General features: G+C 37.1%; 2 protein-coding genes across 12 annotated transcripts in view; one reads left to right on the forward strand and one right to left on the reverse strand.

Annotated features, from left to right (window-relative positions):
- LOC310893139 (GTPase KRas) overlaps positions 1-25,999 on the forward strand; it is a gene marked incomplete at its 5' end in the record, with an annotated part of 53,745 nt that overhangs the window by 23,838 nt on the left and 3,908 nt on the right. For 2 of the 7 annotated variants that reach the window (XM_083821726.1, XM_083821731.1), the window contains 11 exons: positions 6,329-6,397; positions 9,838-9,925; positions 10,893-10,990; positions 12,125-12,226; positions 12,948-13,001; positions 14,508-14,645; positions 17,688-17,834; positions 19,146-19,249; positions 20,712-20,988; positions 22,777-22,879; positions 25,067-25,233. In XM_083821726.1, coding sequence (XP_083677852.1) covers positions 6,329-6,397; positions 9,838-9,925; positions 10,893-10,990; positions 12,125-12,226; positions 12,948-13,001; positions 14,508-14,645; positions 17,688-17,834; positions 19,146-19,249; positions 20,712-20,988; positions 22,777-22,879; positions 25,067-25,233 — 1,347 coding nt within the window. Of the gene's footprint in view, positions 1-5,759; positions 5,884-6,328; positions 6,398-8,704; positions 8,724-9,837; positions 9,926-10,892; positions 10,991-12,124; positions 12,227-12,947; positions 13,002-14,507; positions 14,646-17,687; positions 17,835-19,145; positions 19,250-20,711; positions 20,989-22,776; positions 22,880-25,066; positions 25,234-25,999 lie in introns of those variants that run through there. The other 5 variants (XM_083821727.1, XM_083821730.1, XM_083821729.1 and 2 more) reach the window with 5 other exon arrangements.
- ETFRF1 (electron transfer flavoprotein regulatory factor 1) lies at positions 10-6,048 on the reverse strand. 5 transcript variants are annotated; one of them, XR_014578820.1, is made up of 5 exons: positions 5,703-5,797; positions 5,505-5,602; positions 5,198-5,413; positions 4,372-4,418; positions 10-227 (listed from the first exon to the last, which is right to left on the reverse strand). XR_014578820.1 is itself a non-coding variant. In XM_083821834.1 (4 exons), the coding sequence occupies exons 1-3, from the start codon at positions 5,907-5,909 to the stop codon at positions 5,201-5,203; spliced, it is 447 nt and encodes a 148-aa protein (XP_083677960.1). In that variant the 5' UTR covers positions 5,910-6,048; the 3' UTR covers positions 10-4,418; positions 5,198-5,200. The 5 variants fall into 5 exon arrangements, 4 of the variants coding, with proteins under 4 accessions (XP_083677960.1, XP_083677962.1, XP_083677959.1 ...); XM_083821834.1 differs by having other exon boundaries at positions 10-4,418; positions 5,774-6,048; XM_083821836.1 differs by having other exon boundaries at positions 10-4,418.

The following is a 25,999-nucleotide window of genomic DNA, read 5'->3' on the forward strand; positions in this document are numbered from 1 at the left end:
GACAAAGTGTATAATTATGTAAATACAATTTATCCTTATTCTTAAGGCGTACTTAAGTAATTTTTGTACATTACACTAAATTATTAGCATTTGTTTTAGCATTACTTTACTTTCTGCTTCATGATCCTGTTAGCTTTACCTGAATGCTTGTTTTAAATGACAGTGGAAACTTCATTCCTCTTAAAGTGCCAGTATTCTTTGAGTGTTGGTTCTTGAACTAGCAATGCCTGTGAAGAAAACAAACAAACAAAAAAACACAAAACAAACAAAAAAAGACACACACACAAAAACCTGAGAACTGTCTTAGGACTCTTTGGTGCATGCACAGTTGCTAACTTCCTATTTTTCTTACTGATTGTGAACTTTCGTTCTGTGTGCAAACAAAACAATGAAATGATGCTCTACATGTTCTAACACCCCCTTTATTTTTTTCTTTTTTTTTTAAATCTGGTTGGGAAAACGGATTAGTTAGCAAAAGACTTTCATTTCAGACTTCCTTTTAATTTAGACTGACTGCAATATAGAGAGACCAGAAGCCTTTATAGTCTTCCTGTAGATTTTGCTTCTAGGCATCTAGTCTTGTAGCATTTCAGATCAACTTTAATGAATGTAAAGATAAAACTTTCACAAAAAATTTTTCACTGCAATTTGTCACGGTCACTCCTTAAATACTATATTTTTTCTATAAAAAAAAAGAAAATTTAAAAAAAGACAATAATGCACATCTGGCAATGGAAAAAGTAAAAGTTCTAATTAGATTGATTTGCTGCTGTTAATGCATTGCTTTAAGACTTTCACATAACTTCTTGTGTCTGAAGACACCAAGGTGAAATCTTAGCTCTCCTGACCCCCATAGCAGTAAATTATCTTTAAGTAGCTTTGTTCAGTAGGTACAGGATTTCACCCTTAGTGTCTCTAGGAAAAACTAGAAAGCCTTAATAGATAAGTTGATTCAAATTCTTAGGTTAATTCATACATGGATCCAGAATTTATCATAAGAATTAAATCAGAATGACTCCTAAATTATATAGCAAATTAAAACCATTTTTTTCCCCCAAGGGTGACATGAAATATTTCCAGATGCCTATTTTATGTAAAAAATAGGGGAGGGATTTTTAAATTCTAGTAACCTCAAATCAATGAATTAATGAGCTTGAATTTAGCTGCTTCATGCAAATAATTTGGAAATCCACAATGCCGTAAAATGGTGTGGAATTTGCACAAATCTTCAGCGTAGAACATTGTTCCCAGACTCAATGTTTGTGTGATGTTTGTGAAGTGCTGGTTTTGTTGCACAGATTATATGGTTGGTGAGTGGCATTCCAGTGTCTAGACTGTCATGAAACGAGACCAAGATTTTAATGTTGTCTTTCTCTGTGGTTGTATTTTCTTGTGATTTTTTTTCCTTTTTTTCTTCTGATCAGAATTAATGCAGAATTTTTGCAGAAGCTTTCCATTTTGGTACTGAAGTAGTCCAGTCATTCTGCACCAAAGTAAGAGCCAGTAATTGCAGTGCTGCCAGTTCCTGTCATCTTACTGCAAATTTTGCCTTGTTAGATGCTTTTAGCTGTGGCCTCAGTTCCAGAAGGTACACTAGTCTCTAAGTCTGCTGCAGAGTAAAATTTGAAAGCGTGACTTCAGTGTACCCTAAAAATTTAACCATGACATAGATGTAGGATAATTCAGGACACTGGACTGGTAAATCCTGGAAGTTTGGAACAGGAAATAGCAGCATTGCTCTAACCTAAAGTATAGCTAAACCATTACATGGAAATTTTACACAGTAGAATTCTAATATACCAGTGTAACTTAGACCATTTATATGATGTCAAAGGCGCAACTGCATAAATGTAATATTTTTCTTTCTACAAAAAGAAAAATACAGCAGTGACTGTTAGGTGGAGAGCTGCAGAGCTGGCAGGGGAAGTATACTGTCTGGATTGCTGCATGTTCTTTAACTAATGTGGCTGAGAATTTAACAAATGAACGTCTTTCCCTGCCTGCACTGCTTGTTCCCCTAGGCCCCCACCAAAACCCAGTCTCTCCCCTTTCAGCTTCAATACGAAATACACTTCAGATTATGTAAGATTGTGAAAAATGGTAATAGGAGAGACTAGCACTATATTTTAAGGGCCAGTAAGGAATACAGACATTCTTAACGTTACAAAACATTTTACAGCATCCAAGGTTAAAAGATGTATTGGAGACAGCTGGTTATTTGCACACTTTAGATGCTCTTGATTATATATGAAGAGCATAGCAAAACTGGATAGTATATCTTGAGCACACAAAAGCAATCCTTAGATGACTTTTAAGATTTTTGGTAACTGAGTCACACTGCATGTAAAATTAGGGCTGGTCTAAAATTCTCATGTTAATTAAATTAAAAATGGTAGGAGAAATAAATTTAGCAGAAATGTCTTAATCATCAAATGCAGATCAATATAGCTCTAATATGAAGCTATATGTAAGTAGTTTTTTCAGTAAGTGTGATCTGTAGCTACCAATCAAATTATTACAATCTATTTATGTTTGCCCTTATAGACATTAAAAAAAAAAGCTCATCCTTGCCACTGTTGTGCAGTTTTGTCTTAATATTTGTAAAGATTTGGTGAAGCATGTTGGATTGCAGCTTGCACACGTTGATCTCATAATTATTCTGTCTTTTCCCTATTTGAAATGCTTTCAAAAACATACCTGGATGTACTATCATTTCTGATAGTAACTGCTAAATAAACATGTGAATCATTTACCATGTTAATGCATTAAATTGCCATGTGTCAGGGAGTAACACCTTCTTACGGTAGCTTTATGTAACACTGGTAAACAACTTTATCATTGGTTTTCTCAGAACTGAAAATTCTTTTAACCAGTCTCATTGCCCTAAATTTTTTTCCTAACTTAAGAAAAAAAAAGTTACACTGCATAGAATTTGTTACAATAACAGGATCTCTGTCATGGGTAAATCCTGACACACAATCTTCTACTCTTTGCTCTATAAAGCAATACAATTATTACCTTCAAAGACCATCAAACTGTATACAAATCATTTTTTCTGAAGTTTACATAAAGCTACATAGATGGTAAATCTTTCCTAACATTTCTTTATTCCACTGTCTCGTGTTTTCATGTTGAAAATACTTCTGCTTTTTCCTCTTGAGTGCCAACTTCTTACTAGAATGACTTCTTAATGTAACATGTTTACCTGGAATGTATTTTAACTATTTTTGTATAGTGTAAACTGAAACATGCACATTTTGTACATTGTGCTTTATTTGATGTGGAACATATGCAGTGTGATCCAGTTTTTCCATCATTTGGTTGCGTGACCGGAATGTTGGTCATACCAGATACTAAGTTTAAAAAAAAAAAAAGACCACTGTTTTAAAATTTTTAATGTTTTTAGGAGTACGTGCTGTGAAGTGATCTGGAATTTGTCATTTTTTTTGTCAAACTGTACTGCTCCTATTTATTGTAATGTAATAAAAATAGGTATTGTGAGTTTCTGTCCATGTTTGCTTTCTCTCTCCAAGAATTTCAGTACATCATCTTTGTAATGGGGTATCCCATGAACTGCATGTGTTTGGCGATTGTTTTCAGTTTATTTCTTGTACTTCTCACCGCCTGTCATAAAGCGGTTGTCTTTGCCCACTGGTGTTCCCTTCCTCTGAGAGGGGTTGCAGCACTCTGACAAAATGCTTTGTAATACTGATCCCTCTAGCGGTCTGTGCTATTTTTGCATCCTGCTCTCTGAGCAGAGCCTTGCTTCAGGTGAGGTTGCACATCTTGTTCACTGGTGCATGCTACAATCTTTTTCTGGAATTAAAGGGCTACTAACTCTCAGCCATGCCCAGAGACCTTGTTTTTGTTAGTCGTAACAGCAGACTCGATTCAAATTTGTCTACAAGTCTAAAATAGCCAGAATAGCTATTCTGTGCTCATTCCCAGGTGTGCATGTTTTCCTCTATCAAATGCCTTTTGTAAACTTAGGAGTGTCTTTTGTATTTTCTCTTGACTGTGCCTTATGGGGGGGAACAAAGTGTGGAATTGCTACTGTTCTACAACTTGCACATTCACCCTTTTTAGTTGTCCCATCTGGATAATCTTTTACCAGTTACCAAGAAGGGTAAGTTGAATTTTGTATGTAGAGGTATTTGTTCAGGATAGCTTTAAGTGCAACATGTTGTAGAGGAGTTAGTAAATTATATGGGAATACTTTTTCAGATCAATGTGGTGCTACAAACTGAAGCACATACTTCATCTCAAAGTAGCATACCATCTAATTTGCCTTAATTTTTTTTTACTTTTCTGGAATTTATGCAGGTATAGACTGTTGCTGTTGTCAGCGGTTCTACTGCAGCGATTACTTACCTATATTTCAAAGATTATTTCTGTTCTATCTCCAGTGTCATTTAGTTCTGTGGGAAAAAAAAACCACCACAGTATATGCAGAGTAACAGTTATGGCACAAGTTCGTGCTAGTTGAGCCAAAGTCTACAAAGAATTAGCTGTGGAGCAAACAGCCAGGGTCAAACTTCTCTTCCAGAGGAAAGGATCAAGTTCTAAACTCCTGCTACAGGAGTTACGCAACCTCAGAAATCAGCAGTAGGAGCAGGAATTGTCTCTAGGGTCTAAATACTTAAACCATTGTTGTTCTACTCCATCCCCTTCCTGACCCTCTGGTGTTCTCTGTAACATAGTACCTCTGTCAGCCTGCCGCTGGGAGTCTTGCACATGAAGCAGATGTAGCTAAAACCTTTGAGAACTTCCCTTTTGAGCAGGTGCTCAGTTATGGTGGGAATGATGCATCAGATGTACAAGCCTTGAAATACCAGATTAATCCTCTAAGTAACAAGAGGCATGCAGCATCTCAAATCAGCATTCCAACACTCAGCTGATCAGCAGCTAACTGTTCAGCACGTACACTGAAATATAACAGAAACACATTGCCACTGTTCCCTGCAGAATTATTTTCATACATGAAGTTTCAGATCAAGGAGGTCAAAACTAGTCAAGAAAAACCTGCTACCCACACAATACAACCCCCAAATCTTTCAAGCACCTACTAAAGGGTAAGCAAAATCATAATTTGTACTTCAAATGGGTTGGAAGGATTTACTTTTCATTTCTTTTGAGGTTACAGTTCTTTTATTGATTGCTTTTATGGATTTGTATCATTACAAACAGTCATTAATACAGGTTACTCCTTGTCATCATAGTAGCGCTGTTTCATTGCTCTGTATTTTCTGAGAAAGTACAAAGCCTCCAACTCTTTTATCACAAATTCTCCTCGGGCAATTAGTTGTTTAATCTTTTCGGGATCTTTCACATCTTTATTTTTTAGAAAAGCTGCTTTCAAACGGCTTCTAAAGTAGTCTGCTCCCTTGGGGTACTCCCTTCCGAGGTACAGCAGCTTGAGGGAAGAAGAAAAAACTCCTTTTAGACAGACTTCACGTTAAAAGGGCTTTGTCCAGTTAAGCGCTCGGCGCATTTAAGGCACTTACGTTTTTGTAAAGATTCAGCACTTCCCCTCGTAAAGAATTGGCCATTCTCCCATTTCGCTGAACTCCGCAGTCTTGCGCGATTGTTTTTGTTAATTTACCTGAAGAATAATCAGTTTGACGTTAGCCTTTGGTGGAAGTCCATAAATCCCGGTCCAACCTCCCGTGGCAATTACAGTTTCGGCATTTACAGTTCTTTACCGTTATGGGGATATTTCTCGGGTCGAGGGGAGGGGAGGGGAGGGGAGGGGAGGGGAAGGTCAGCGGCTCACCGGCTTCGCGCCCTGCCGTAACGCCGCGCCGCTTTACGGCAAGGCCGCACCGCGCGGCACCGCCCTTCCGCTGGGCGCGGCCGTCGCCCCGGCAACGCGGCGGCACCATGGTGAGGGCGGGCGGCCTGCTGCTCATGTCGTCCCCTGTCGCGCCATGTCGTCCCCTGTCGCCGACTGCGGAGGGCCCCGAGCAGCCTCAGCTGCTGCGGGGTGTCCCCGTGAGGGAAGGGGGTCCGGCCGTTGTGGTCGCGGCGCGGCGGGGGTTAACGAGGGGGGTGTCAGCAGCGCCAGGTGGTCGACTCAGAAACCGCTGAAAACCTTGTTTTTTGACTAAAATAATGCTTTGGGCTAAGCTCCGTGCGTGGTGCGTGCCCAATGTCTGACGGGAATATACAGCTGTAGTCCGAGTGTTAATTATGGTGGGCTGGAGTCGTGTCAGCAGCGAATTATCCCAAATACTGAAATTATCATCCATTCTTGGTGGGCAGTCTCAGCTTGCTTTACGGAGTAGTTGGCTTTTCTAATGATTTTTAATGCTGTATACCCTGTTCTCTGATGCTTGCTTTTTTTTTTTTTTTTTTCCCTCCCTCAACTTCTAGGGTCCAAAAAAGAATAAAAAGGTGGGTAGGTAAAGTTATGCTCTATTTCATATAAAACACTTTGGACCTTGCAGTGCTCGTTTCAATGTTGTGCTGTTATTTTCTGTTGTTTTGCAAATTCAGTGAGTAAAACGTCTAAGTGTTTCATGTTGAAATTAAAGTAAGCATTGGATATTTGTGGACTTTACATATACAAAACAATATTTTTAAGCTGTTCTGCAATAATAAAGGTGCTGCGAAAATCGTATGCTCTTCAAAAACGACTTATTTCTTTTTTGAACCATATTTCTTGGCCAGTTGGTCAGATTTGAAGAGGGGCAGGTGCCTCCATGACACTCAGCGTGTGCACCTTGCACAAGGAGGCTGCGTAGCATGCCAGCAGAACTGCTAGGGAAGAGGGGGCAAATTTGGCCCAGGCACAGCATTTGGCTTGGTACTGGATGGCAGGGCAGCAAGCCGGTGTCCTTGCTTTCAGGCCACTGAGCTTGATGGGTAGGGGGGATGGACAACAGACAGAAGTCCACATGAGGTGGGATTTTGTTAGTTTGTGTCCGTGGCTCATTCTCAGTTGCAATGAAAATGAAACTATCCCCACCCCCAGAAGGAATACATTCAAATGTGTTCTTTGGGGAATTGTACATCTCACATCTGTCAGTACTACATTAAGTCATAAGATTGTGAAAGCAAGTTGACTAAAAAGCGATTATAAGTAATTGAAGCAAGATGATCTTTTTATTTTCACTGGAAGGAAAGATATTTGGATTTATTTTTATTTTTATTTTTTTTTCAATTGGAAGGAACTGACCTTTCTATGAAATTGCAAAAGGTAGAATCACATTTTTTATTGACTGTTGTAGAAGAGTTTTGCAAATAAATGCTTTGGTAACAAATATGGCTAGATGTGATTCTGACTCTGCTGGCTGTACATTTGTTGTTGGTACTAAACTTTCACCATTGTTTTTGTTCAAGCTTCATGGTAAACTTTGTGTTCAAAACTACATTTATGCATTTATTTATTGCTGTGCAAAGTAATGTAAAGTCAGTAGCTTTCTAAGTAGTTATTTATTTCTGAAAATATACTTGTCAAAATCAAAGTGCGACATAACAGTATTGAGGATACACTTTCTGTGTGCTGAATGACAAAGGTGTTCCTTATTTATGTCTGAAGTTCACTGTAAATTGGTTTACTTTTAACAATATTTACCATATTACAAAGAATACTCGGGTGGAATGGGTGGAAAGAGTTCATGTGCCATCGGGTTCATTTGCAGGTGTTTGGACTTAAGTTTTCATTTGGTCTTTCTCCCTGTCAGCGGTGTTGGATCTCTTTCTCTATTTCTGTGTTTACATCTCTGCAAGAGGGGTACTGTGCTGATTTGGTACCATTCTGCACCCATTTCTCTGTTGAAGAGGAGGTTTGCATTCCCAATAGATACCTTTCGTCCTTAGGTCTCCTGTACATTGTGATACCATCCAGGTGTATTCACTTGCTGGTGCTGTGGATGATAGTGGATCATACTGGTTTAGGCATTTTACCTTCCCAGGCTGAATCCTTGTAAGCACTTGTCTCTCACCAGTGAGTATGGGGATTTAGGATATTAATTTCAGCTCTCTGAAATACAACATCGAGGTCAGATGTCTAAATAAATGATGTGTCTCCTCCTCTTTTCACGTTACCACATCTGCTGAACCCATTTACATTCCATATTTTCTCTGCTTTGAAAAATTAAATGCGTGATTTCATTTGATTTCTTTTCACTGGTGTTTCAGCAGCAGAATGCCATTGTTCAGCCAGTACACAAAACACAAGTCATTTGTCTTCCTTGATAATCTTGTATTTTGTCATCTGTAGTTTTGCTTTCAACGTTTGTTTAGCCTGCTGTCACTCCTTGTTTTCTCCATGCACTGGGGACTATGCAGAATACCGTTTTTTTCCTCACATATGCAAAAAAAATCTGTTCCACTAAAGCAAAACTGTTGGCTGTGAATTCATATTGCAGTTCACTACAAGGTCATCTTCCTTGTTTTCACAAGCTCCATGAACTTGCTTTGATTTACTTCTTGGTCCATCTTTCTCTTTCATCTCTGATAGCAGTTTCTTCCTTCTTCCTTCTTCCTTCTTCCTTCTTCCTTCTTCCTTCTTCCTTCTTCCTTCTTCCTTCTTCCTTCTTCCTTCTTCCTTCTTCCTTCTTCCTTCTTCCTTCTTCCTTCTTCCTTCTTCCTTCTTCCTTCTTCCTTCTTCCTTCTTCCTTTCTTTTGTGTGTGTGTTTGGTTCTTGTTTGTTTGTTAATTGTGTTGTTTTCAGGCCTTGTCTTTGTAGCATCTGCCTTCAGGAGCAGCCTTCCTCCATGGTATCATTCCATCAGCCCCAGGTGGAATCAAGCCACACCGACTGCAAGTGTATTATATGCAATGGCAGCATTTGCCTGTGTACACACTGAGTAAAACTGAATAAAGATAGTTGGATTTTACTAAATATGCACTTGTTGAGGGTTATGACCCTAGCCTGTATTTGCTACTGCATCAATAGGAAATCAGTATTTTACTTGTGTGTCTTTAAGTGCAGTTTTACAGTGACATTGCTGATCCTACATGTTTGATTGAACACTATAAGACTGTGTCACCATAAAGTAATTAAAAAAAATCATCCAAGAATCTGCCTTTTCGCTGGTGAGGGGAAAAAAAAAGTGAGGGGCCATTAATATCTTCAAACTGTAGGAGAATTATGCTTTACATATAGCTGTTCAAGTCTCTTGAAGACAGCTTGGCCTTGTGCATATTATTACAGTTTAATATATATTTATAAGTTAGTGAGGTATTGATGAGACCTATGAATTACAGGGCAAAAATAAGTGTTCCCTTTTGGTTAATGTTACATGACTGTAGGTTATGTGTGGTGTTTACCTTGTCTTTTATTATTGAAATGTTCTTCATGCAAAGATTTGATAATTTCTGAGAAACACAAACTTAGAATATTGTTATTCTAGGATTAGCCTAGAGGTTAGTGCTGGTTGGAGCAGTTAACTGTTTTGAGTTGCAGTTTGGATTTTATAACAGTAGGGAGAGCTCTGTTGTCTTGTGGTTTAGATGCTTCTAAATACAAGACTTGCAAATGTCCCAAAATGGGTTTCCTATTAGTATCTTAAGATGTTTGAAGTTGTAACATCTCCTTTCTTACCAGATCTACTTGTTATTCCATTTCCATATTCAAAATAATATTCCTGTGTTCAGGAATGCCTAGCACAGAATGGTCCATTATGTATAACAGCATATATTACATCATGAAAATGGAAAGAAAAATGGAGAATGGGATGTATATTGCCATTTTAGGGCATCAATGGCAGTCTAAAATCTTAATTTGGATTCACGGATCACATTAAAAGAGCTTAAGTTACAGAGGGTGAACACCTCCCCAGATGTATGAAAGTAATACTGACATTTGTTTTCTTTTAATTTGTTGCAAAGAAAAAGTCCAGTGGCAAAGAAAAAGTTAACAAAGCTGAAAAACTGAGATTACAGAAAGAAGAGGAAGAAAGGAGGCTGAAAGAGGAAGGTACTATGCACTTCATTTACAGGGGAAGTGATGGTACAAATCATTTATTTTAATTAGACAAAAAGTAATCTGCCTAACTGTATGTGCACTGTTATCAGTGTATTTCACAAATACAAGCGATTCATCTCTCTTCTCTTGTGTGGGACAAATTCTGTGTTACTTCTTACTGCCTCCCACATCACACTTTCCTATTAAAGCCACACTTTTTCCTCTAGTTATTTCTACCATGATTAGGAACCTGGGAGTGAGAGTAGCAGGAAGAATTAGATTTTCTTCCTCTCTTACCACTACATTTTGAAACACTCTCAGTGAGTTAGAAATGCAATGTTCTGTGGTTTTCTTCTCTCAAGCCTATTTATCAGTAGGTAAGAGAAATTCTCTGAAAAGGACTTTTTCCAGAGAAGACACACAGGGTACATCAATTGTCAGGAGGTGGCTGTGTCTGCTATCCCTTTGCTGTCCCTGTGGCAGCAAAGAAAAGCTAAACCCGTGATCAGGAGTAACTGATCCTGAAGGGGATTGACAGCCAATGAGACATGCCTAAAACTTCATCAATTTCAGTAAAGAAATAACTCTAAGATTGAGTTTCCCACCAAAAGGTGTAGGAAAGGAGAAGAAGCTTAAAACTGAACCGATCAGGCAGTTTCACCATTGGATTAAGAACCTGGGCCTGTTCAAGCTGTAGGTAAAGGAAGAGGGTGCTCCTACTACTGTTTGAGGGGAAAACAAGATTGCTGATCCCTTTCTCCGCTTGTGTCGTCATGGGCTGATTGAGGTAGCACCACAGGTAGTGGGTTTTAGTACTATGGTTCAAATTCTTACCATTTGGAAGATTTTTGGGCAATAGCAGATGCCCACTTACGTTGTTTATTATTATACTTGTTTTGTCACTGCAGCTAGTAACAAAATAATTTGTCTCGTTTTAATAAAATGTAATTATGCTCTTGATATATTTCCCAATCTTCAGAGGAAGCCCGATTGCAAGCTGAACAAGAAGAAGCAGCAAGACTTGAAAAAGAGAGGATTGAACGTGAACGAGAGCTGATGGAAAAGCTTGAGGCAAAAGTTAGTTTATATGCAATAGTTACTGAAAAATGCTAACTCCACTTCTAAACTTGTGACAGGGTCTGTAAAGCATTACTAATTTAGTGTGAGAATGAAAAAGAATTTCATTATGTCCTTAGTGTTGGGAACAAAGTAGAGGAGATTTTCAAGCATCGCTAGATTAAAATTAAGCATGAAAAATCTAGCGAAGCCACTGAAAGTTGAGAAGGTAGCAATCTAGATTAGTGTTTAAATAAAGCACAATGCATGTACAATCAAGATAAATGGTGCTGAAATTATATTCTATTCTGTTCTTTCTCTAAGCCAATATTTGACTTAGTGTTGCTTTGATTCAGAATAATTCCCCGAGACAAGATAGTCTTGCTTGGTTTTGTTACATGAAGATGTTGTGGTTAAATATGCTAACTTTTGGGGTATGTCATATTCCAGTTGGAATAAATATTTAGCCATTTCCATTGACTTTGAATTGGATATATTTTTTTGTCTTCCTCGGAATTATATGTAGTACAGCTGGAGCAAGAAAATTTTGGTATAAATTTTAGAAGTGATTACATGTTAAGGCAGACATATGGATGTGCATGTGTGTATATAGGTGTATTTGAATATGTATGTTTATGAACTTGAGAAGACTGGAATTCAGAAAAAGACATGATCAGTAACATCTAAACGTTTTTGTGAGACTAACGTTTTTGCCTTTTGCGTTTTTCTCTCTTTTGTAGTTGTTTTTTGTTTTTCAGAAGAAAACACTCTTGCCTGTGCATCTTGTCCTTCACAGAGTATTTTTTCCCTTACATGCAAGAAGAATTTTAAATAGCAGAAATTATAATAAAAAATAGCAGAAATTATAATAAGAAATTTACAAATTTCTTGCACCCTTTGGTAGCTTGAGGATAAAAGTCATATGATACATCAATGTTTATCATATGGCTTAGCAACTAATGTGATGACACTGGCATATTGCTAACTGCTGCAACCTTCTGAATTAAATGTTTCATTAAAAAAAAAAGGTTATCAGCATTTGGATTTGTTTAAATTATAACTCATTCAAATATTCCAAATTATTTTCTTTGATGTAAAATAATTGTAAGAAGGAAAACAAATATTTCTCTGCTTGCTATACAAATATTTTAACAGGATCAAGAGCGAAGGGAATATGAACTAGCAGAACTTTATTCACTGGAAGAGAAGTTTGTGTCTGCACAATTGTGGAAAACAAAATACAGAGCATATGCAAAGGTAAGGTTTCTTTCCAAAATCTGCCCAGCATGACAGAGTTTAGACAACAAAGAGGCTTTAGGCTACATCTCTATTACAAAATCTAGGAATGCTTCAATTTCTTGAATTTAGATATGTGCTATGACTACCTCTCAAGTTCTGTCTCAGGGTAAGAATTGGCCATGCTTACTCTCCTTTATGTACCTTGTTTCACATGTAAAAGAAAAATGGCAAGGAGGAGGCTGTATGGGTTTTACAGGTATTTTACAGGTATTACGACCCCACAGCTTACCCCAGCAGTGAAGGACAGTTGTAGTTTCAGATGTTCTGGTATTTGTTGTTTCTTTTTTATTTAACTTGTTCTACTCTTAAACATTCCACCACCATCACCAAGTCACCATTTGGAGACAGGTTGGCCAAGACAAGCACAAATCTGGGGCACATATCAGGGCCAGAAACACATGAAAATGTAGTTAATGTCTGTAATTTAGGGTGACATACATGGAGGCTGAATTATTACCCAATATTACTATATATCTGTAAAGTTAAATTTAAAATAATAAGGTATGTAAGTAGACTAGTAGAATGTTTCACTCTTGTGAACCCATCTTGCAGAAACATCACTCAGTAGCTATCTGGTAATGATATTTGGTCAGTTTGGTTCTAGTTAATGTTAAATAGACTCATTGACAAGGGTTTTCTTTTTGTCTTATATATTTCTTAATATATACTTTGGTTACAGTACTCCAGATGTGGCCTCACAAGCATTATGGAGGGAAGAGTCCTAGCGATGCTGGTACGCTCTTATTGTAGACCACTGTGGCATTAGCCTTTTGTAGTTACACAGGCACAGTATGATAACTGCACAGTTATGTCTTGACACATTTGGATGCTATTTAGTACCTTTTCCAGTAGACAACAAGCTCTGACTTTATTATATTTGTGAACAACAGGATCTGGCAGTCATTTTGAAAGAGCACAGTTTTTTATGGATTTTTCTGAAAAGTATTCCTCAGAAAGAGAAACATTTTTTGTTGTGAAAAATAATGGCAAAATTTGTCTATTATTTTAAAAAATAAATCTTCAAATAAAATATTGGTAAATGATGGGAAATACCAGAGTTTGCATTGGTCTGTTGCTGTGAATACTTAGGGCAAAAGAAATACATAATACCAACTGCTATGTTTCTATTTCTAAACAATTTCAAATCAGAGTGAGACGTACTTACATATTTTTGTGAAAAGTATCCTTTTTCTTAAAGAGCAAGTGTTCTCATTTATGAGGATGTGCTTTCTTAATGATGAAATTGAAGCTCAGTCTTAAAAACAAAGGTGTAAAAAAAAATTTTTCAGATGTTTTTATTCCTGGAGACTGATCAGTCTTTATACAGGAGTTTCCAGTGCCCTGAGCACTCACCTGTTATTACTGCTTTTGAAGTCAGTGTAAATTGTTATGCAAGTGGCTGGGAATGCAAGCACTTTTGCTTTAGAAGATCCGTTTTAGATTGTAACACAAACTTCAGTAACATTGCATTACTGACCTTCACAGTATATAGAGAGGCAGGGTTTCCTAAATATCTTACTGTATGGATAAAAAGTTATAGGTTGTAGATTGATCCTATGAGCCAAAGTTAAGCTTATTCATAGAGTTAAGTGGGTTGTGATTGTTGATTAATTTTCACTTATAAAAATGACCAATAATTTATTTGAAAATTACATCATTTTTTTAAAAAACATCATTCTATCCTTCTGAGATTCCCACTGGAGGTTTCTGTGATATCTGAATGGGTGCTAGAAAGGAGAAGGAAATCTTCAGGGGCTGAGAAAGGAAGGATAAACATGTTGGAGTAGAAATCTCTTAAGCAGCTTTATTGTCAGTGTAAGAACTCAATTTTATTGGCCATATCTGGTTTGAGAATCATCCGCCTCTTCCACCTGCCCTGGTTCCTCACTTACATTCTCAGCCATTTATTCTTTCACCCCCTCATTTTGTGTCAAGTACAGAATTCATTGCTTTTGTAGACATGCAAGCTCTACTGAGGAGAACAGAACCCACTAACAAATGAGTAGAATAAACAGTAAGTATTAGGTGGGCAGAAGTATCTCAACACATTAGTACGGAAGTAAACCGTTTCTTTTCTGGCATAATGATCACTGGTAGTCCAGGTAGTATTACAGTCCTGTTTAGATGCACTTGTGAATGTATCACTAAATGTATTTGTCTTTCGGAATCCTCCTTTTTCTTCTAATAATGATTTGCACCACATGCCCATATCTACTTTTCTTTTGATTGTTTTCTGTAGTGGGAGCATTATATTGCTTGTGATGGAAGTCCTGATCCAACTATACCACAGGAAATAAATACTTTCATGAGCTTATGGCGTGAAGATCAAAATAAGGACATTCAACTTGTTGTGGAGAAGGGACAACAGGTACTAAATGTAAGTGTTAAAATGGTATTCTTTGGTTTAAGGTCACTAAAATATATCCTTAATACTGCTCCTCCCACCTACTTTTTTTTTTTTAACAGTCAAATGACTGAAATTGGCTATAACCTTCGTCAGCCAGTAATCTTTCCTCAGTTTTTATATTTTTTAATTACAAATTTATTGTTAGGTCTAAAGGAGAAGACTATTGACTTTAAACATGCTGTGCCTTTGAGGGACTTCTGTGTAGTATTTCTACGCTGAGCTCTGGTACTCCAAATTCCATCTCCCCTGCTATCTACATTTTAAAAGCCTTGAGCCAGAATGTATCAGCTCATGTCACACTCAGGTTCTTCAGTGGACAAAAGTCTTACTGTGTAACGTTTGCGGCCAGTAAAGTGTTGTGTAATAGCAGGGGTTCCCAAAATGCACAGCCAATCATTGGTGGTTTCTGAGGCAATTCAAAGCAATTTGTGGCTGATATCAAATTTTAGGATTTTATTTTCATTTATGTTAACTTTATAGCATTCTGCAACTTAGAGGGTGTCTTACAGAAATGGGGATGAAAGTTGCATAATACATCTTTCACTGGGCTAGTTTGGTTCTGTGTTAGACTTCCCATCTTGCAATGCTTGCTGAGTGCTGCAATTTTCACCTGCCACATACTGTCTTGTTCTGAGCCAGTGGGGAATATGCTAGTCCTTTCCAAGAATTTCAACAGGTAACTCCTCCCATTTCTCCTGTACGCTGCAGACCAAGCAAAAAGCCTGACAATTGTCCACTTCGATTCCTTTTCTCCACTACACTCCCTGCTGTCAACTCTTTCTGCCAAACACACTTCTTTCCCACTCCTCCATGTTTCCCATCCAACACCGAAGCAGTTACAGCTACTTTAGGTCCTGCAGATGTGTGCTCCCTTGCACTGTATGATCAGTAGAGTATTATGTGAGACTATGACATAGGCATTTTTATTTTGCTCGTACTGGAAATGCGAGGTGATGTCAAAGAGTGCTAAAAGAGTGGTTATCTTCTCTTGGTCCAGAACATCCAAGCATTTCTTTCCTTCTCTGTTCATGTATCTGGAGAAAAATTTTAACCACTCAGGACTGTGAGGTCTTGTAGATCCTAGTTGATAGGGATCACCTCACTATCAAGGCAGACTGTGTTAAAGGTGAAATATAAAAAGACAGTAATATAGATTGTTATAAATTTGCTGTTGCTTTGCTATTCCTTTAACAAGCAGTAGTGCTGTGACTTCACAGGCTAAGATTAAAAACAGTCCGGTGAGTCTGGAAGGGAGGCATAAAATGTAATCCAATTTTCCCTTTGTCTCAGCACTGCAGGCGTAGGAGAGCACAGGGAAGACAAGAGGTGGTACATAATGTCCTTGCAGTGATAGCCCTTCTTCTGTCTGCATAACAGCATTGTTTCTCCTCTCTGCCAGATAAGTGGTGCTGCTTCCCGTTACAGGTGAGGCATGCAGAGACGACAGGAGAGGTGTTATTCAAGAGGGACTGCAGATGGATGATATTTAATGCTTCTCATCCTCTTACTGCAGACCTGTGGCCCAGAGCTGTGAAGAGAGGCAGCGCTGCAGGAATGACACAAGTAGAGAGACAGAGGCAGTGGTGCACGTCCCTCAGTGTGGAGCAGGGTGCAAGAAAAGAGAAAGGGAGGCTTCTGAGGATGAGGATGTCTATGGAGTGGCAGGAGTCAGGCCCAGGGGAGGAGGGACAGGAAGCAAAGATGCCAAGGCACAGAGGAAAAGTAGGTGGCATTTGGGACAGTAGTCTAAAAGGATGGGAGCCCCTGAATGAATTTAACATCTACTTGTAACGTATGACTTTTGGCTGTAGTCTGATTGAGCAGATACCATCACTGGCAACGATCCACATGTTTTTTGCATCAACACATTACTGTTAAAATTCATTTTTTTCATGGTTTATCATATGCACTGATAGACCCCATTTAAAAAACCCTGTTTAATTTTGTTCTGTGAACAGTTTACTGGGGCTTCATAGACCACAGATTGTCCATAGCCCACTGTGGTAAGCTCTTCTATCATAGAATCATTAAGGTTGGAAAAGACCTTCAAGATCATCTGGTCCTAAGCTATTATAATTTTTCTGATTATTTCTTCGCTTCTGTGAGGGTTAATTTTTATTTAACATCCTCCCTCCAGTTAAATATGTCTTTATTTTGTAATTCTAATGATAGCTAGAAGGTATTCCAAATACAGCATTGTGAATTTTTCCTTAATAGTCAGGTGGTCAGCATGAAACAGCAGTTTTATAAGTTTTATGTACTACTTTTTTCTACCGTAATCGTCATTTTGAAGTTTGTTTTAAAATGCTAATATTTACAGTCATTTTACTGTTGTCATTCATCTGCTTTGAAGTTATAACCTTTGCCATACAGAGGCCCAAACTCACTGTTTTTTCTTGAGAAATAAGCAAGTCATACAGATAAAGTGAAACAAATTATTCCTGATTCTGTGCAGCATTTATGAACATTAATGGATATAATTTGTAGATAGGAAGTGAATAGTAATACAAATTCTATCAACAGGTTTGAAATTTAGTTTTACTAGACAGTATGCTAATAAATACAATGCCAATGAAATACTGTTTTTTTCCCCTGTGATAGATCAGTGTCTTTAAAACTTCAGCCAACTAGGAATATTTTTTAGTCTTATACACATGCTTAGATGTTAAGATATTAGTATATAATGCAAGATAACAGTGTTATCACAGAGTTCCAAACTTCACACTAAGGATTGTTCTGAGAATTAAAATTTAATTGCTGTATGTTTCACTATTACGTATTTTTTAGATTTAGTAGTTGATATTTTTACTATAGAAGATATGTTTCAACAACAAGGCTGTAAGCTTTTCATTAAAACTAATTTTTGACCAACAGATGTCTTCATGTGACAAACTGGTTCAATAAATTTTATAAGCTAAAATTCTATACAGCCCACAGGTTAGGGAATGAACACACATTATGCTGGGGTTGGTGTCAAACAGAGGTACTTTTCCTGCATATAATGTCTTCTAGTTAATTGAGAAGTTGCAGTTTTTTCTATTGGACACACCACCAAGTGAGATAACAGAAAAAGAAATAGTCCAGTACCAGGAAACTATTTTGGAATTGCAGAATCTACTTCATCAGAAGTACAATGAAGCAACAGAACACCTACTTAAAGTAAGTAAGATTTACTACTTCGAAGTTGTAATATACACAGTGCATAAAAGTTTTGCTACAGGTGTTTTGCTGTGATGTTTTTTTCTTATATTGTCAGACAAATCACGTGTAGAGTAGATACCAGACTATTTCTTCATAACCTCTGAAGATCTTAGTTTTACAGTGGAAACTACCATTACCATTAAGGTGTTTGATATTCAATTACTTTGAACTTCTGTGATAGTTGGAGGTGTTGGAAACAAGGGACTCAGTGTGAAATTTGTTTCCTATTTTGTCACTATGTTTTAAATTAGAAGCTAGCTGACTGTACTAAAAATTGCAAATGTGAAAAGTAGATCATATGATTAGCTTATATACCTTTTTTAATACAAGTTGATATGACTAAAATATTATCATAGAATCATAGAATATCCTGAGTTGGAAGGGACCCATAAGGATCATTGAGTCCAACTCCTGGCACCACACAGGTCTACCCAAAATCTTAGACCATGTGACTAGGTGAAGATATTGGGAAGAGTAAAAGGCACTTAAACAAGATAATGAAAATCTATTTATGAATCCTTTTTCTGGGTTGCATGTACAGATGGTGATCTTGCTTGCTATTTGTATTGGGTTTATGTGGCAAGGTTTTGGTAGCTGGGGGACTGCAGGAGTGGAGTGAGAGAGCAGCATGGTGGTGCTTTGCTACCTACCCATGTTAAACCACCACGCTATTCTAAGCATATTAATCATATATGTAAATATGGTTAGTAAAAGAGTATTGATAGAGGAAACAAAAAAAAAAAGGAAAATGAATAAAGGAAATAAAGGAAATAGTGAACCAGTCTGTTGACAGTCAAAACCTTCTGTAAATTCTTGATTGTCTTTCCTGAGTTTAGGGTTAAACTCCTCATGTAATTATAATTTTGCAGGTTTTATATTAACAAAAATATAAAATACTTTTTGTAGTGACTGTGGTGTAGGAGTGTTTATTATTCAAGGAATGCTTTTTTAAAATTTTTTGTTTTAAATTTGTGCTGAGAAGTATTTTTGAAGGCAAATAATTAAGGGAGATTGGCAGTACCATTGAAGGGGATAATGTAAGACCCCGTATTTGGCAATATTTTGACTGACAGAATTGATGATGTCAGAGGAAGAAAAAATAACATAGTTCAAGTTTTATCAAAGGGATGCAACTTATATGTGCTTGGTCCAGTGTATTTTTGTTCTTACGTCTTTTCTTTTAAATTTATTTATTCCAGTGTAAATTTAAGAAAAACGAGGTAATATAAATAAGAAGAAAACATGATTTAATCTGCTTCTTCTTTGTAGACAGCTAGTATGTATGAAGATTCTGACACTGGAAATATGCAGGCAGTCATAAAGGACAAAAATGTTACTTTCTGTATATGGGCCAATCTGAAGAAGAAAGTAAGGTACAACATACTGAAATTCTTAATGGAAGTGAAGCCCAGCTTTGTCTAACCAAATCAAGTAAACACTAAGAACCAGTTTCTTGTGATCCCTTTATGTTGAATAGCATTTATTCTACAGACTCCCAGCTGATGAATTTCATACCATTCTGTTGCTAAGGAAGATCCCGGTTACATCAGCTTTTTATTGAACAACCAGAGTGTTTTTATATGTGTATCTATAGATACACACACACGCACATATATATATATAAAATATATGCTTCTTAAAATGCTAGAGTAGAACTCTGTTTCTGACAGAACAATTTTAAAATAAAAACAATAAAACTCATTCAGAGAATTGAAATTTCTTTGGAATTAATGTTTTTTTGCTGATGCCTTAAAATATTTCTAAGCCATCACAGTTCCTCACAAAGTGGTGAATGATGCTTTGTGCTCAGTGCTCTGTTAGATAAAAGATTATAGAGCTTGGAATGTAAGTATCCTCAACGGTTCATTCTGAATCAGAGTTTTTATTAGATTGCCACTTAACAGATACATTTTTCAGAACAAGTTCCAAAACAATTTTTTGAGCAGCCTTCCTACTCCCTATCTGCAAATACGAGGAATAAAGTGACTTTGCCTTGACTGAGGACCTGTTGTTGTAAGCTTTGCTAAGGTATCTGGAAGGCTGGTCCTGAGCAATGTCAGACTGACCTCCAGCAAGTGCCCATTCGAGTTAAAGCCTTTTGTTGTACTTAGAGAAGCACATATAATTTAAAAAAAAATCATATTAAATAATTAAAAAATAAATGGTGCTTTACTAGAAGATGTTTTTATATTGTTAGGCAGAAAATCAGTATTATTTAAATTGTTCTGCATTTGGCTGGGCTGGAATTGCAATGAGCAAGAAACTTAAATGTCTACTCGGACAGATGCAAGAACCCTAACTCAAAAGTTAGATAAGTGGTCTGATGCAGGCTGGCCTCCTGTGCTGCCCTTAGCCTGCTTCCTATGCTGTCAGAAGGGTTGGTGGGTGTGTAATGCTGTTGATTATCAGAATTACTTTTGTGTCGCTTTGGGTTTTACGTGGAAGATGCTGAGATTGTTGTAACACAGACAACTAGTGATTTTACCTGTGTAGGACTTTGCCCATTAAATTAATCTGTTTTATCAGAAATGTACTGTGTAGAACAGCTGCCATCTGATTCTGTCCCGTTGCCTTCCTATCAGGACCATTACATTTTTGCAGCTCCTGATGCCCTTCATGCAGTTGCAGGTTTTCTGGAGGAGCTTACAGACAGCTGTCAGTGCAGGGCAGGAAGAGTATTGCAACATCCAACTCTAATTCTTACACTGTGCCATGTGACAAAAGAGGATTTAGGTGACAGTGTAGAGCATCAGTTTGAATACTAATGAATAACTGTGAAAATAAGTGCTGCTGATCTTACTAGGGAACTTTTTTATTTCTTTAATTTATTTACAGGTTCAAGAATCATGTGTTTTGTGATACACATCATGGATTTGATCTTCCAAAGTCCCTGGCTGTGAGCAATGTTGCTGTTCGCATATTGCACACTCATTATGACCATGTATCTCCACTTTGGCTGCAGTGCCAGAGTGTGCCGAAATTGGAAGTCTTAGAAAGCAAAGAGTCAACTCAGCATTCAAAAGACAATGTAGAAGAACTAGAAGAAGAAAAGAAAGCTGCAGAAGAGCCCAACATGCCCACTGAAGAAGAAACACATTCTGATGAGAGAAAGGTAGGCAAAAAATCTCACAAGAGGATATTTTACGGTGCTGTTGTTACTTGAGGCCCAATTGCTGTGTAATAGCTTCTTCATGTGCCCTGTGCCTGAGAGAACAAAGTTCTTAAACTTTTATGGAAAAAGACAACTTGTGTTAAGACTGTCATAGATCTTCTGAGGGTGTGGAAAGATGAACGACTGAAGATTGTCGTAAAAATGGTAGAAAGGAAAGTTTTGACAGGATGTGGTAGTTGCAGGGTATTGGCATGCTGCATGGGTTGGCATTTGATTGGCATTTTATGAGTAGGATCATGCCATGAGGAATGCAAGGTTGTATCTGTTGTAAGATATTTCCAGATGTCTGTGACATATGTCAAGATGAATGTATTCTGCTTCTGAGAAATTGACAGCCCACTAAAATCACTACAGGAATGCAATATTAGGAACATCAGAAGAGTGCAAAATAGGATTCAGAGCTCAATAGGTCTTGGTTGTGCAGTTACGTAGTTGCTCGGTTCCTGTATGTTGAAGCTTTCGCCACTAGAGGGTTTTCAAAACCTGTTTCTGGCAGCTGAACCCTCTCTGCAGACTTTAACGGAGTATGTTGGCTTTGGGTGTTGTGGGATTGGTTGTTTTTGTATTCTTATTATTGGGCTTGAGTTTTTCACTTGGTTTCATCTGTGACCTGTAGATAAATGACTAGGATTCTCTATCTAAAATTTCTGCATAAAAAGCTGTAAGCCAGCATGTTTCATACCTTCTTAATACCTGGATCAACGATCCCTGTCTTTTTGGTCCCTGAAATCCTCTGTAGTGAATCAGTGCCTGAAATCCCATTTTTCTTGGTTCCTTTTTTCTTATTTTGTATGATAAGTCTTATCCTTTGGCAGTTTTCACATACATTTTTCAGGCTTTCTCCAGGCTTCTCATTCCATTGCTTCTCTTTTTCTTTTACAGGTCTTATTCTCCTTCTCTGAATTCAGTTTCATGAATTTTCCTGTTCTCTCTGTAGCCTCCACTTCTCTCAGCTATTGCGGTCACTCCTTCTGTCTGGCTCTGCCTTGATCTCCTCCACATTTACGTGGGTAAACACCTTTTTGCCCTCCCATTTCGTCCTAGTTGAGGTGTTTGCTCTTCCAGCACACTGGCAGGCACGCCACAGGACACAGGAGGTGCCCATGCCTCCGAATGCATGGTTTGTGTGCTGAACTGCCATTTGTCTACCACTGCGCTTCCAGAAGTCTGCTATTACAGGGATGAATTCATATCTGGGTTGGAAATTTGGCTAGAAGTCTAGAGTAACATTTTGAAAATACAAAACATTATGGGAAAGGGAATAAATGTTACAGGCAAGGCACAGTCTAAGACTGGAAGTGGGGATTCTGACAGTATCAGCATGGGTTTGGTTTCAACAGTGGGTTAAGTTTCGTTTGTGTCATTTTTCCATCTGTAAAGGCAGCAAAAGCATAATATTTGAGTGTACACACTGCTAATAAGATTAATTGCTTGTATGGTATCTGTGGGGTTTGAGGTGGAATTTGCTGTGGAAATGAAGTAAATATTTTATGTTTTTCTCTATTTACATGTTCAAACTAACATTGGAGCATTCCTTTAATAAAAAATATTTTTCCTAGTTAGGTAAAAATAATTTCTCCAAAAAACTTGACCCTGTAGCAAGATTGGTACAAATATGGCTACAGGAGTGGAACTGTACTCTTTCTCCTTGGACCATTGTTTTAAAGGAGGTGATACGTTCTTTTTATTGTTTGTCTAATAAAAAAATGTCTTTTGTTTTTTCTGTAGAGTGCTATCTCATTCAAAGAAAAATACAATAGTGTAACTGACATAAATGAGAAGACAGAGGAGGAAACTGAGAAGAAATCAGAAATCTTGGACATATCACAAGGTATTTGGTTAGTTCTTATTTGCAGCACTACAGAATTACTAATTTTAAATGTTTTGTATATGGAAGCATGGTGATACAGATCTATGCAAATGGAACAAAGTTTAGAAATACATTGCTGACTTTATAACATGAGTTTTGTTGACACTTCTGTTAATGATTGTTAAATGCAGGGAAAAAATAAGATAGGGAGATTGATTTTGTCCCTACGCGTATTTATGTGTTAATTCATAAATGTACATAAACATAATAATTATGTATATGTTTATGTATATGTATGTTTATGGGCGAGGCAAACAATATTTATGAATCTGCTAGTCTGCTTGGCGAGATTAACTTCTCCAGAAGAAAATAAATCCAGTACTTACAATGGTATGAACTCAGGCAGTGTAGGTATTACAAAGTACTACTTAAACATGTACTTAGAGTAGGATATAGACTGATATACTTTACTAAAAGAGGGTCTAATCCAGGAACTAAAACTGTCCAACATAAGTTATAAATGTCTTTAGTGCTGTGGTGTCCTTTGGTTTAGTAAGAGTGGGTTTTCTTGTAGTACTGTCTTAAATAAAATGACTGCAAACTGTTCGTAAGAGTTTAGCTGAGCTTTACAGCCTTTTGCTCATTTGAAAAAAAAAAAAAACAAACAACTTTCTGCTAAACATAGTTGCAGCAACCATGTTGTCAGACTGTACCTTATGGATCACCCAAACAAGGTGGTTTTCAAGAGAGTATAAGGACTTTGTGCTTCAGTCAGAGGGGGGTTATATTTTATTTCTGTAAGGCTTTGAAAATCGCTACCATATTATTAGACTGAGTATATGTACCCAGAAATGTACTAATTATATCTGAATGACTTCAAGGCTATTATTTGCTTTAATAAGGAGAGAAGGCTTTTGAAATCATGCCTTTGCTGACATGCTAATGATTTGCAAACCCATTCAACCACTTCTGGGAATGGGGTTTGAAAGGATACTAAGTTACCACAGATTCAGTGAAAACAGGCAGCCAAGGTAAAACAGTGGAAAATCAGGAGTGTGCAACACTGAAAACAGCAAGAACTATTGCAGGTTGTTCTCTGGATTTAAGTTGTACTAGTGTTAAGAATTTAATTTATCTTGAGAGTTAATAGTTTTGTTTAGAAGACATTTAAATATTATTGTATTATTACTTTAGAAAGCACATTAAAGTGCAAGCTATATTGTGACTGGTAGTAAAATGGCTTTTGGTTTTTGTAATTATTTTGCTCAGAATAACTGCAAAAGGATCTTTGAATTGCATCTTCTAGTATGAGTACAGTAGAGTAAAAGCTCTACATAAACTCTGCAACTAAAGCTGGTGTTACAAAATTAACAGAACTTTCACTTGTTTTGTAAAAAAGCTTGAAGGCAGTTTATATAGATAATTGTCTTTTTTTTTTTAAGATTATCTCACTCTTTAAAAGTGTATTTTTTTTAAAACACTGTAGCTGTTTTGACGTTATTGAACACTTTTCCTTGATCCCCATCAACAATAACTTTCTCCATCTGTAATGTCTGGTACAATGTTTTATGTGATTTTTTTTTTTTGAAGAAAATATTTCTAGTAATTTTAGTCCATTACATTGATGCCTTCTAATAACTTTTTTCAATTGAGTAAAATTTGAATTTATACATAAATACATATAGTTATACATAGAAAAAACATTATGAATTGTCGTTTTCTAAAAATTTTGTTTAACATGTTAAATGCCTTTTGCTCTTTGCAAATAGCTTTCACCTGTAGCTGCCTTATACCTTTTGATTTGCCTTGTTTCCATGCCAATAAGATCTTTCCAAACCTGGCCAGAATCTACTGTCTTGTATACTTGTGAAATTCTTCTATGATTAGTGATGCAACTGATTTTTTTTTGTCAGTAAAACCTTATTACTATGTGAAACGGTTTGAGTTGACTACAAAGCAAGAGTAGAGATTAATCTATTAGAAAGCTCAGTACCAAAAAAAAGTGTTTTTTCATTGTCCAACTGTCTGTTTCAATTAATTGTTCAAAGATGTGTGGCATACCAGTAGATGGAGCTGAAACGCCACAGAATATAAAGCATTTCAAGTACACAGACTTTTTGTGCAGATGTAAAAAAATAATAGAAGTATGAAATTACAACAGCTTAGGTTAAGCACCAAATTAACACTTGTTACTTATTTGTTTTGTAGTTCTGAGTCCACTGATGCAGGAAAAGACCAATGAAAAAGAAGATAAGATAACTGATGAAAATATTGTTGATTTGCGACAGTTTGTACCAGTGGGTGGTGTGTACCATATCGATGCACTGCAGCTTCCACCTCAAGTCAAACAAGTCAAGAACTGGAATATAGTGGAGGTGAGTGAAAAAATGTATTACATCTCACGGAGTCTTCATCCCTGAAGAGCTGTTCCTGAGTTGTTTCACCATAGTATGTATGCAGTTTATATATATGTGCTGATTTCTTGAGCAATGAACTAAAGGACCAAATTATGAAATTATGTTTTCAGTTTGACATAGCCAATTTTTGGAGCAGCTGAGGTAAGCAGATCAGCATTTCATGAAGTGTGCATTTGATCATTGTTCATTAGCACAGCTAGCATGGATACTTTAAATTGTTGTACTGTAAATGCTCTAGTATGAAGTAAAAGCAAAGCCAGACATCCTTTTTTTTGTCTATGAAAAGTACACTTAAGGAAGGATGGTAACAAAATTACTACCAATTCAGTTCTGGGTTCTGCAAGGTGTAGGTGGTCTATAGACAACGTGTCTTAGTTCTCCTACTTGTGGTGCCTTATGCAGCATTAACCTATGTCACAGTTTTTATTGTGAAATTGAAAACCATTAATAAGTGAAATTCACATACAGACTAAGAAAGCAGGACTGTGAGCAGATTAAGTAGTATGGGATCTTCCTTTCTAGCCACATGCACAGACCTGCCTTACCAATTGAATTTGAATTCTTTCATTACCTTTGACACTGTGCAAACAAAGTGGAGCTGTATCTCTTTTTGCCTGTGAAGTGCTCTTGTTTATTTTGAGTACCTGTGAATCTATTAAGGGGTGATTCTACTTACTGTGTGGTGTTGCCTGAAAGGTGCCACAGACGGCATGCGAAGGGTTCA

Source organism: Anser anser (genome assembly GCF_964211835.1).
Source record: "Anser anser genome assembly, chromosome: 1".
NCBI lineage: Eukaryota > Metazoa > Chordata > Aves > Anseriformes > Anatidae > Anser > Anser anser.